The sequence below is a fragment of the Terrapene carolina genome, unplaced genomic scaffold (genome assembly GCF_002925995.2).
Source record: "Terrapene carolina triunguis isolate 2854851 unplaced genomic scaffold, T_m_triunguis-2.0 Scaffold374, whole genome shotgun sequence".
NCBI classification, from domain to species: domain Eukaryota; kingdom Metazoa; phylum Chordata; order Testudines; family Emydidae; genus Terrapene; species Terrapene triunguis.
Genome location: NW_020664725.1, coordinates 3,485,030 through 3,498,098, shown reverse-complemented (window position 1 = coordinate 3,498,098; position 13,069 = coordinate 3,485,030). Strand labels below are relative to the sequence as shown.

The 13,069-nt window shown below is 48.4% G+C and overlaps 1 protein-coding gene across 1 annotated transcript in view; it reads left to right on the top strand.

The window, feature by feature from the left end:
* The window catches only part of KIRREL3 (kirre like nephrin family adhesion molecule 3), a 702,914-nt gene that overhangs the window by 655,137 nt on the left and 34,708 nt on the right, over positions 1 to 13,069 (top strand). The window contains exons 13-14 of the mRNA XM_026657944.1: positions 690 to 725; positions 11,685 to 11,792. Of these exons, the coding sequence (XP_026513729.1) occupies positions 690 to 725; positions 11,685 to 11,792 (144 nt within the window). The remainder of the gene's footprint in view (positions 1 to 689; positions 726 to 11,684; positions 11,793 to 13,069) is intronic.

Here is a 13,069-nt window from a genome sequence, read left to right as displayed (position 1 = left end):
TGATTTATATGGGCAAAGCTGCCATCCAGATTAAATCAGAGCTAAATGAACCCCTCAAAATTGGCCTCGCGCTTCTTCCAATGCAAACAGACAGTGTTTTTTCCGATCATCTGCCAGTCAGAGCCTGTGTATGGCAATGAGGTGAGTTCCCAGCGGACAGAACCAACAAACTGGGTCCCAGTGGGCAGCTCTGCAGGGCAATGGGTCTGGGTCCCAGCCCGTGACACTGCACGGAGTGGAGCTGGACACCAGTAGGTGTGGGTGACCATTCAAGACTCTTTAGTTGGGTCCTGCAAGGGCATTGATGACTCTGCTGGGGATGGAGCAGGGTCCTAGCAGGTGACATGGCAGTTGAGTTGGATCCCAGCCCAGGGGAGTGATTCCCAGTGGTTGAACCTATAAGAAAGCAGAGCTGAATCCTAGTGGTTGTCCCTACTGTACAACGGTGCCGAATCCATGAGGTGGGGTCTCTACACTACTCCGAAGTCATATCCCAGCAGCAATCTGCAGTGTAGCTCCCAGTCCCCATGCAGTGGAACCTCAGACTAGGTTGGTAGAGGATACCTAATTCAGGGGAACTTCCATGCACCATTGCATCCTCCAGCAGCAAAGAGCCTGCCTGCTCAGCAATACTGACGTGTGCACTTGGGCTTGGCAAGGCTGTAGACGCTTGCTTTATTTTCAAACAGGTACGGAAATGAAATCAGGAGCTGGTATGGAAGCAGGTATGGAATCATGAGCTGAAGGTGAATATGTGACTTGCCCCCAGCTGCGTTATCACACCTTAGCATTCAGCAGCCTCCTTCTAGCTTTACCTTTCCTGAGACAGACAGCGGGAGGGCAGGAAGAGATCTCTCAAAGGCTCTGAGAGACAGCGTGCACCAGTGGACAAGGCACAGACTAGGAGTCAGGAGCCCTGGATTCTTGTCCCAGCTCTGCATGTGACCTCTTGGTGCCTCGGTTTCCCCATCTGTTAATACTTAGACCCTTTTGTAAAGTGCTATGGGGTTTACAGACAAGATGCTCTGTATAAATGCTAAGTATTATTATGGGGAAACACACAGGCAAACCAGTGAATTTTGAGAGGGGCAATGAACTTCCAGCCACCTTTCCCCACCTTAGTGGGAGGGAGTTAGCTACTGTCAGCATTAGGTGGGACAGGTATGGACCTGAAACGGGGCAGACAGTTGCAGGATGCATTGCCTTCATCCCAAACTGTTGTTAGTTGTATTTCTCATCTCCCCGAGACACAGCACCTTCCATGAAGCCTGGATTAGGCTTCCTGGGGAATTGGAGCTGATGAGTCAGCAAATTTCAGCACTGGGCTCTTTGTCAGCTCTGTTCACTGTTACTGCTGGCCCACCCATTACCATCCCTGACCACCTGACCATCTCATTGTGCCTTTCCATTGTATTTGACTGTGACTTCCATCCCAGGAGCCCCCTTGGCATTATCTCTGCCAGGAGCCAGCTTTTCCCACTCCCTGTGTCCTGCTCCATCCGCTGCTGGCCACATCACTCATCTAGGACCAAACCCCATCATTAAGAGTCCCTCACTTGCCTCTGGATCTCACTCCCTGCTCCCTTGATGCTGAACTAGCAGGCATTGACAGTGTCTCCAGGCTCCCATCTCTCCACTCACCTGGCGTTCCTTGTTTCTCTAGGAGGAACAAGTAATTGCAGAAGCTCTGTGATGTCTGCTCTTCACGATGAGTTTTCATCGTCTGCATGAGCTTTGCCTAGCACAAGATGTTCCCATTCAGGTTGCTCAAAGAAGTGAGTGACCAAACCTCTCTTCTAATTCTCCCTGGATGTCCATGTCTCACCCCTTACCCTCTCATGTTTCTAATCAGTTGACCTTCCCGTGCATTGTTGCTTATATCAACCCACCCACAAGCTCTAGTGGACACCATCCATCTAAGTGAAGGCACGAGCCTTCTCAGTGAAGGTACAAAGAGGGACACGGTGTATGCAGTAGAACATGGCGAGATGTGTCCGTGGTATTAGCAGGATCCAGTCAAAGGCGGTTTGGTGCAATGTTGCAAAGACTGGCTTGAGGGAGACAAGTTTGTCATAACTCTTAAGGGTTTGCTCAAATTTGAAACCTCATTTGGTCAAACTGCTGCACGCAGAACACACGGGTGCCAGTTGGATATTGGGGATAGCAAAATGCAGGCTGCTTGCACAGCAGATCTGATGAGCGATAGATGGCTGGGCTAATAGGTTATCTCTGCACTGACCACCAGCAGGCAGAGTTGTCTGGAAGCAGAATGTTAGAGAAGTGGCAGAAGAGAAGGTGGAGGCTTCAGCAGCCATATTTAGGGACTCACTGTAAACAAGGAAGCAGGGCTTGGGGAATTGAGTGTAGGGCATATGAGGAAGGCTAACAGATGGTACCTGCCCATTAAGCTGGCTTCAGCAGCTTATAGTAGCCATCTCAGATTCTGCCCAGGAGGCATGGAGGGGATAGAGTGCCACCAGCGGCTGTGTTGGGAGCAATCTGGAGCCCTTGACACAGCAAGTCACCCAGAAAGAACAGTGTCCAGCAAGGTGGTGAGATTTGCAGGCACTGTGATTGTCCAGCAAGAGGCACGTTAGCTCTGCCATATGTAAATTAGGGTTAAGAGGAGCACTCGTCTCCAATATGCTTGCAATACAGTTTGGAAGGCTAGGAGTCTGAGAATAAATCTGACTGATCCAAGTCAAGGTAGGGATCTGCCGTAGATGGGGACAAGCTGGATGTAACATTCTCTGGGGCAGGTCCCTCTCAGCATTCTTGGACAGGATGTTAGAACAACCGGCAGGGAAGTTGTACACCAAATTTTGATGCATGCTGGGATATGATACTAGGAAGTGTTCTCTCCTGGCAATGAGTGTCATGGCCCTCTCTTGTGGCTGGTCCACAAGAGGATGACAGCCTACTACTGCTACTGACAAAAGGAGCGTTACTACTTTAGCTCGAGTGGTAGAGGCAGGGTCGGCGCAACCCATTAGGCGACCTAGGCGGTTGCCTAGGGCTCTACAATTTGGGGGGCGGCGACCGCAGCGGTATTTCGGCGGCGGGACCTTCCGCCGCCTCTGTGGGGGGCGACATTTCGGGGCGGGACCTTCCGCTGCTTAGGGCGGCAGAAAAGCTGGCGGCGCTCCTGGGTAGAGGACTGTGCTTTGGTGCTGAAGGGCCCTGGTTCAACCTGTATCGCTGACCCATGCAAGGGGATGGTTACATTCAATGACTTCAGCTGCAAGCATTGAGCCCAGCTGGAAACATTCAGTAAAGTTGCTAGTCCTTGACCTTAACAGCAGATCTTAGTGTGTATTCATTCAAAGCCCTCAGAGATGATCTCAGATACAATTTTGTGTAGAGCTGGCTGAAAATGTTTGCAAACATCCATTCAAACAGTGACTTTAAATATACACCCATGGATGGGCCTTGCAACCCCTTTGTAGTGCTTCCCGTGAGCTTTGAGCAAGGTTTTATAGGCAAAAATATTTGCCAGAAGTGACCCGGGCGCTATGTGAATATGCATCTGCACAAGGAGTCTTGCTGGGAATGTTCACACGGTCATTGGGGAAGCTCTTTGCAGGTTTGGCAGTCATCCAGGCAGGGAGCAGAAACAGTACCATGTGAATGAAGTACCAATCGCACAGTATGAATAGCAAATTACATATACGTGAATCAACATTCAGCAGACACCTTGCGAGCAAGCCATGAAATGCATGAACCATGCACTGACTCATTTCAAACAACCACCTAAATAATGAAGATTAAATCTGTTTGCAGATAATCCGCAAACAGAAGAAACAGGCTAAATCCACCCAGTAAATTGCTTGCCCAGCCCTACTGAGGGCAAAAGAAAACAAGGGAATACACCGGTGATAGCTGGTGTATGCTCTAAAACACTGAATGAGCTAAGGACCCTTGAAGTAGCCAGAACGAGTTGACCTTAAAGCTGTAGATGGGATCAGTGACTGCTAGGTTTTTTCTCATGGGCATTTCTATAACACTTATTGCCCTACCACCTTAGCACCCAAAGAGCAGTCAATGGAAACCAGTGTCCATGGTGAATAGTGCATGTGTCTCCCATGGTCTCTTGTGTTATGCACCCCCATGGCTCTGCCAAGGCCAGCCTAGACTGGCAGTTGGAGGGAACTATCCGCCCCCGTGTGGGCCGAGAACTACAGCAAATGCCTGCGGCAGCCAGTATACATCAATGAGTCAGGACAACTCTGCCTGGACATCCCCTTCTGCCCTCTTTACTTCTACAGGGAGGAGAGTGAAATATACAGAGGTGTCCAAGGGTTCTGAACAGATGGAGGCTTGACCTTGATCCCCTCCTAGACTAATAGTAACTGCAAGTCGCACCATGGGCCACTGGAAAGATCATTTCCCTGCTAAACTTGCAATAAGCTCTCGGCTTGGCCGCTGACCTTTTCAATTTGACCTTTGACCCAGATCAGTCAGAGGAGAACCCCTCCGACACTCTTAGTGGGTACTCACTCTTACCCTAAGTCACTTCCCTTGGGTTTCCAGGAAGGTCTGTTGTTCGATCTCATGTCCTCAATGTGCAAATCGGTCTTTACATCAAGACTGGATGTTTTCCTAAAAGATCTGCTCTTGTTCAAACAGGAATTAATTCAGGGAAGTCCTCTGGCCTCTGTTATGCAGAAGGTCAGACTCGGTGATCACAGTGGTCCATTCTGGTTTTATAATCTATGGATCTATGTCCACCAGTATTAACAACCTCCATTTGCACAGGAGAGTGAAGCATGGGGACATTTTTTCTCTAGACTTCTTAGCAAATTGTTCATTTACAAGGCAGACCCGCATGAGCAGAACCAATTTGCATCTAGAAAATAACTTATTTTCACTGACTAATCCCTCCACTTCTTGAGAAGGGAGGGCTGTAAGGATTAGCTTCCACTCTATGTCGGCGCCAGGAATTCAAGATGAACTAGGGATGGGCAAAGATCTTTTTGCCTAACTCTGAGCCCACTCAAATGCCGTGGGTTTGAAAGTTCAGCCTGAACTTGGGTTAGTGGCACTGGGGCCATGGTATTGGGTGTTGATCCGTTTGGACGAGACTGAGGGCAGGTCTACACTTAAAATGCTGCATTGGCACAGCTGTAGCACTTTAGTGAAGACACCACGCTGATGGGAGAGCGTCTCCCATCGGCTTAGTTCATCCACCTTCATGAGAGGGGCTGTCTACCTGGGGTGTTAAGGTCGGTATAACTGTCACTCAAGGGGGGGGATTTTTAACAACCCTGAGCAACGTAGTTATACCAAAGTCATACTGTAGTGTAGATCTGGCCTGAGCAAAAGAGCAGAGATGGGGAAAGAGACAGATCCTAGTGATATCAGTGGATTGGATATCAGTGCTTTGAGCAGGGGGTTGGACTAGATGACCTCCTGAGGTCCCTTCCAACCCTGATTTTCTATGATTGCACACACATCGTGATGGCACCATAGTCCAGGACAGAGTAAACAGGCCATTTAGAATGTGTCTGCATGAGAAAGCAGCACTAATTGGACTTCAGGTGTGTATTGAAACCGATTTAGCTTGCAGTTATTTAAACCGATGTCATGCAAAGTACTAGGTGGACACTGATTTGGGTTTAAGAGTGGCATGTATTGATATAGATTAAGTCTATTGCAAATCGGTTTTATCCAAACCAGAATAAATTATTCCTCACCCGAACTCAGAGGGGAGGAGGTGTGCACAGTTTAGATTGTCTTCACTGCAACTTCAACTCGGTCTGAAGTGCAGATTTTCCCCTTGCCGTGCTCCCCATTCATACAGCCCCACGCTTTTGTCATTGCCACATGATGAAGCTGCCCTGAGCTACAGAGCAGAGCCCAGGGTTGCTGATAACATGTATTGCGGTGGAGACACGCAGCCACAGGCAGCCCTAAACATTGAGACACGATGGTCCTCCACTCCCGTCCCATAAGCCCCTGGTTGGAAGTGAACTATGAATCTGGCCCTGCTAAGCTTCCTGCTTGCAGTTTCTCCAGGTTCCCCCCATCTCCTGTGTTTGAGACAGTAGAACAGCGTGATGGCGCTGTTACAGATGGGGATACTCCGGATCAATTTACCATGTTACTGTGTACCCCATGCAACTCTCTCATGTCGCCACCATAAGGTTGGGGAGGTTTGACCAGTCCTCACACAGAGCACAGCCCTCCCCTTAGCTACAGCTTGACTCGCTTCTGGGGAAAATGAAAGCGCCAGGTTTAGATTAGAGGAGAAGGTGTTTTGTGAGCCCAGGCCATGTTCTCCAAACCCAAACGTCACCCGCGAGTGTCACAAACCCTCAGCCTCGACGCAGCAGCTGATTTATGCAGGGAGCACTAAGGATTTCCAGTGGGTGATCGTCACCGTGCTCCTGTAATAACGGCAGACAGCGGTGACTGGGGAAAGCCCCCAGGAGGGCGCACACAAAAGAGTCAAGGTGCAGCGAGAAGGAAGCGTTCCCAGTGGCACTGTGGCATTTCATATATTCATTCTCTCTCCGTGATTCCAGATCAAATTGGCTCATTTGCCAAGTCGAAAGGCCTTGTTTCCCTAACCGCTCCTCACATCAGCAGCAAGGAAAACCAACCCCACCGCTGGAGCGGAGCTGAGCGTTCGGCTGGTGATGCCTGAGGCAGAAGAGAACCCAGCTCACTGCCCCATAGCTGAATCGGCTCCTGTGCAGTTAACAAATGTAACCGTCTCTGTGCTAGTAAAGGCTGCTTAGGCACATGCTGGGAGCAGCTACAGAGTAGGAAGGGTCAGTCTTAAAGTCACCTGGCTCCTGAGTGGCCCCATCAATCCCCCCGGGCCAGCCAATAGGGAGGAAGGATGGCTCAGCGGTTAAGTTGCTAAGCTAGGAGAAGTAGACCGGCCTTCAAGACCCTGCTCGGCCACAGGCTTCTTATCTCCTTGGGCAAGTTCCTTAGTTTCTCTGAGCATCAGCACCCCGTCTGTACAGTGGGGTGAAGTACAGTAGCTCGGCTACCACAGAAGTGGGGGCTCTGTAAGTCCCTAATAGAATAGGAAATCCTGGGAACCAGCCCTCCGGCTTTCACGAACTTCTTACAGTGGATGCATATGTGGCATTCGCAGCTCCCTGTAAACATGGCCCCATTTTGCCCTCTGTCACCAAGCTGTGGTGCCTGCTGTTGGCTATTGCACAGCATTGAGACCCTCAGGGCTCCAGCTGTGGGTTTTGAATGCCCATCTCAAATCCTCAGCATTTGGTGAGGGCACTGGTCGGATCTGGGGCCCATTTGCAAACGTTGGACCCAGATCCCCCCTAGGCAGGGGTGAAAGTAAGGAAAATTACTTATCAGTATGGGAGGCTCACCTTCGGGCCCCTGGAAGAGGCGGGGCCTTGAGCGGAAGGGGCAGGGCTGTGGGATTGACCTTTTAAATCGCCGGCCCCCGGGCAGCTGCCCCTTTTCCCCCCCATCCCTCCTTTGGCGGCCCTGCCAGTAGGGTGCCTACCCGTCGGCAGCCATGGGGGGGGGAGGGGCAGCGACGTTTAACATCAGCTGTGTACAGGCCAGTACTGGCGGCCACTTCTTACCAGTACGCTGTACCGGCCCACTTTCACCTCTGCCCCTATTTTTGGGAGGGGCGTACTTAAGAACGGCCATACTGGGTCAGACCAAAGATCCATCTAACCCAGTATCCTGTCTTCCGACAGTGACCAGTGCCAGGTTCCCCAGAGGGAATAAACAGAACAGGTAATCATCAAGTGATCCATCCCGTCGCCCCCTTTTCCAATTCCAATATATCTTTTTTGAGACGGGGTGACCACATCTGCATGCAGTATTCAAGGTGTGGGCATACCATGGATTTATATGGAGGCAATATGATATTTTCTGTCTTATTGTCTATCCCTTTCTTAATGATGCCCAACATTCTGTTTGTTTTTTTGACTGCCGCTGCACATTAAGTGGATGTTTTCAGTGAACTATCCACAGTGACCCCAAGATCTCTTTCTTGAGTGGTAACAGCTAATTTAGACCCCATCATTTTGTATGTATAGTTGGGATTATGTTTCCCAATGGGCATTACTTTGCATTTATCAACATTTAATTTCATCTGCTGTTTTGTGAGATCCTTTTGTAGCTCTTCGCCGTCTGCTTTGGACTTAACTATCTTGAGTAATTTTGTATCATCTGTACATTTTGCCACCTCACTGTTTACTCTTTTTCCAGATCATTTATGAATATGTTGAATAGGACTGGTCCCAGTACAGACTCCTAGGGGACACACTATTTACCGCTCTCCATTCTGAATACTGACCATTTATTCCTACCTTTTAACCAGTTACCAATCCATGAGAGGACCTTCCCTCTTATTCCATGACAGCTTACTTTGCTTAAGAGTCTTTGATGAGGGATCTTGGCAAAGGCTGTCTGGAAATCTAAGTACACTATATCCACTGAATCCCCCTTGTCCACATGCTTATTGACCCCCTAAAAGAATTCTAGTAGATTGGTGAGGTATGATTTCCCTTTACAAAAACCACATAGATGAACATAATTTGTTGGGGAAGAGTCAATGTGTCTGACAATTCTGTTCTTTACTATAGTTTCAACCAATTTGCCCGGTACTGAAGTCAGGCTTACTGGCCTGTAATTGCTGGGATCACTTCTGGAGCCCTTTTTAAAAATTGGCATCACATAAGCTATCCTCCAGTCATTTGGTACAGAAGCTGATATTAAATGATAGGTTCAAACTACAGTTAGTAGTTCTGCAATTTCACATTTGAGTTCCTTCAGAACTCTTGGGTGAATACCATCTGGTCTTGGTGACTTATTACTGTTTAGATTATTAATTTGTTCCAAAACCTCCTCTAATGACACCTCAGTCTGGGACAGTTCCTCAGATTTGTCATCGAAAAAGAATGGCTCAGGTTTGGGAATCTCCCTCACATCCTCAGCTGTGAAGACCGATGCAAAGAATTCATTTAGTTTCTCCACAATGGCTTTATCGTCCTTGAGTGTTTCTTTAGCATCTCGATCGTCCAGTGGCCCCACTGGTTGTTTAGCAGGCTTCCTGCTTCTGATGTACTCAAAAACAAATTTGCTATTACTTTTTGAGTCTTTGGCTAACTGTTCCTCAAATTCTTTTTTGACCTTCCTAATTATATTTTTACACTTCATTTGCCAGAGTTTATGCTTCTTTCTATTTTCCTCACTAGGATTTAACTTCCACTTTTTAAAGGATGCCTTTTGGCCTCTCACTGCTTCTTTTACTTTGTTGCTTAGCCACAGTGGCACATTTTTGGTTCTCTTACTATGTTTTTTAATTTGGGGTATACATTTAAGTTGAGCCTCTATTATGGTGTCTTTAAAAAGTTTCTATGCAGCTTGCAGGGATTTCACTTTTGGTGCTGTACCTTTTAATTTCTGTTTAACCAACGTCTTCATTTTTGTGTAGTTCCTTTTTCTGAAATTAAAGGCTACTGTGTTGGGCTGCTCTGGTGCTTTCCCCGCCACAGGGATGTTAAATTTAATTATATTATGGTCACTATTAGCAAGCGGTCCAGCTATGTTCACCTCTTGGGCCAGATCCTGTGCTCCACTTAGGTTCAAATCAAGAACTGCCTCTCCTCTTGTGGGTTCCAGGACTGGCTGCTCCAAGAAGCAGTCATTTAAAGTGTCAAGAAACTTTATCTCTGCATCCCTTCCTGAAGTGACAGGTACCCAGTCGATATGGGGATAGTTGAAATCCCCCATTATTATTGAGTTTTTTATAGCCTCTCTAATCTCCCTGAGCATTTCACAGTCACTGTCACCATTCTGGTCAGGTGGTAGGTAGTATATCCCTACTGCTATATTCTTATTATTCAAGCATGGAATTATTATTCAAGAATAGAGATTCTATGGGACAGTTTGGTTCATTTAAGATTTTTCTTCATTTGATTCTACACTTTCTTTCACGTATAGTGCCACTGCCCCACCAGCATGACCTTTACTGGCCTTCCGATATATTTTGTACCCTGGTATTACTGTTTCCCATTGATTATCCTCATTTCTGTGATGCCTATGATATCAATATCCTCATTGAATACGAGGCACTCTAGTTCACCCATCTTATTCTTTAGACTTCTAGCATTGGTATATAAGCACTTTAAAAACTTGTCACGTTTTAGCTGTCTGCCATGACATGATGTAATTGAATGGGACTCTTCTTCATTTGACTGTTTCTCAGCAGAGCCTACCCGTATTTTATCATCTTCCAGCCTCTCCTCCTTACGAGAACATAGAGCATCTCCATTAATAGATCCTCCCCTAAGGGATGTCTCTGCCCAAACCACGTGCTCCTCCGCACCTGTCAGCTTTCCCCCAGCCCTTAGTTTAAGAACTGCTCTATGACCAAGTGCCAGCAATCTGGTTCCATTTTGGTTTAGGTGGAGCCCATCCTTCCTGTATAGCCTCCCCCTTTCCCAAAAGTTTCCCCAGTTCCTAATAAACGTAGGGAAGAATGTGCTGAAGCCATAGTTTGGTTGGTCCCATCTCTAAAAAATAACAAGAAGAAAGGGACATAAATCTGATTCCAGCTTGGCTGTTTCTTTCTTGTAGTAATTCCCGAGCTGCCTTCCTTGTCTTAGTCCCCTCTGCTGGGATCTTTGGCAGTAATAGGTAGCTAGTGTCTAAAATGGAACACGCCCAGTTAAGTTAGCAGCATGCACAACATCTTTTGCCATGAGGTGGGGTCCCCAGAACGAGATGGAGCAGTCATTTAGAAAGGAGCTTTGATGGTGCGGCATGATGCAACTCCCAAGGAAATGGATCTCACTGCAAGGGTATGGACTCTACCATATACCCACTATTTAGATGAGCCCTTACCCATAGCCTATTGATGTCAGTGGGAGTCTTTCCTCTGCCTTCAGTGAGGTTTGGGTCAGACCTGGGCAGCATTAAATGTCGACAACTAGATATAATTGTGTTAAATAATCGCAATATTAACATGGGCCATTCAGTAGACGTGCTTGGGTGATGATCTCGTTAGAGATTTGCCAGGGGATCACAAGATTGTTCGGACCAACTTACAGACTTCCCTAAAAATGATTTTTTTTTTTCTGTTGCAAAATGTGGTCTGGCACTGCTTCCAAAAATCAGCTTTGCAGGCTGAAAATCCCAGCGGGGAGCTAAAAAACAAATTCATCATGGGCATAAATACACAAACGTGGAGCACCCTCTCCCTGATCACTCCACCACCTCCGCTGTTCCAATCCAGAGCCCAGCCGAGGCACCTTCATCTTGAGTTGCAGCACCCTGCTCTTCCAGTCTTAGCCTCCCAACACAGCTCAGCCAATGCGGCTGACCTTACGTTTCGGAGGACTCTTTGGAATCCCACCCCCTTCCCCATTTAGAGCAGAGCAACGGAGCTATCCAGGGGCCAGCGAAGCGAGTCATACTTGTACATGTCTTCTCTCCGACATGCTGTGTCCTCCCGAGGACAGTCAAGTTACAGTCAAGCTCATTTGTGTTGCACTATGCGTCATCCACCCGGTCCAAGACCAGCATAGTTATTGGGCGGGGATGGGCTGGAGAGCTAAGAAGCCAGTGCACAGACCCAACACTCGCCAGGAGTGGGGTTATGGCGGCCGGGGGGGGTTAGGCAGCGGGGCAGGGGAAGGTGGTACTCAGACACTTCACTGGCTCCCTCGTTCCTCTTGCAGAGTCGGTGCCAATGGCGGTGATCATAGGCGTCGCTGTGGGGGCCGGCGTGGCATTCCTGGTGCTGATGGCCACCATCGTAGCCTTCTGCTGCGCACGCTCGCAGAGAAGTAAGTGCCTTCCCTTTCTTTCATTTTAAACACAACCGCTGGGGTCGGACTGAGAGTCCTGGAAACCGAGCTCACCTGTGTATACGGGGGAAGGATAGCTCAGTGGTTTGAGCATTAGCCTGCTGGAAATGAGGTGGGCATTTAGGGATTTGGGGCAAAAATCTGTCTGGGGATTGGTTCTGCTTTGAGCAAGGGGTTGGACTAGTTGACCTCCTGAGGTCCCTTCCAACCCGAATCTTCTATGATGAGAGCACGGGGGACAGCAGCGGGAGCTTCCCAGGTGATGTCCCTCCCTTGATCTCAGGATGAAAGGGGAATGCAAATGCATGGCTCTGCCAGGTGTATGTCTGTAGACTGATGGGGACACCTGCCTGCTAAGAACTTGTCTGAGATCAGCCAAGCCAAACAAACAATCAATGGTAACAAACTCTTTGGGTCCCTCAGCTCTGGGTTGAGTCTATAGCAGCAACAAGTCGCCTATCCAAGGGCCAGCCCCCTGAGCTAACAGACTGTGCTAAACTCTTGTCTCGGGGAGATGTTGAGCAGAGGTGGTGGCAACCTGACCTACAATGCATCAGCAACCTGACGGCTGGCCAATCTGTTCATAGAGCAACACTGATGGTGGCTTCATCTAGCAGAGGGTCTGCAGGCCACTGGCCGGGTGGAGTCTTGGGGGCCTGAGGCTTGTCTACCCTGCAGGAAATGCAGACTGCAATACCCACTTGTGCGGTGGGAGCCTTACCGGCAGGCGAAGAAGAGAGGACGACACTGGGCAAGTGGGTATGTAAGAAGCGAACAGGGTAATTCACAGAGGAATTCCATCTTGAATTCACCAGCCTGACACCGAGGCAATCTGTCTATCACATGTGGCTACAGAGTGTTCCACACTACTTTGCGCTCCCAAAGCACCTTCCAGGAGAGGGTTTGAATGCACTTTAAAAACCAGATGGGCCAAATTCTGATCTCCGTTGTGCTGATTTAAATGATAGAATCACTCTGGCTGTCATCTGTTAAGCAACAAACCGCCTCTGCTTTAGTGAGGGGGAAACTGAGGCACGGGGCAGCTGAGTGCCTTTCAACATCATACAAAGAATCAGTGACACAGCTGGGAATGGAGTCCAGGAGCCCCCGCACTCTACTCTAACCACTGGATGATACTCCCTCATGGTAAAGTTACGTCATGCAGGCAGGATACAAATATTGAAGTAGTTTCGGCTTCTGAACTAGGAGCAGGTGCAAAGTGTGTTCCAGATTCTATTGTTTTAGTCCACTTTATC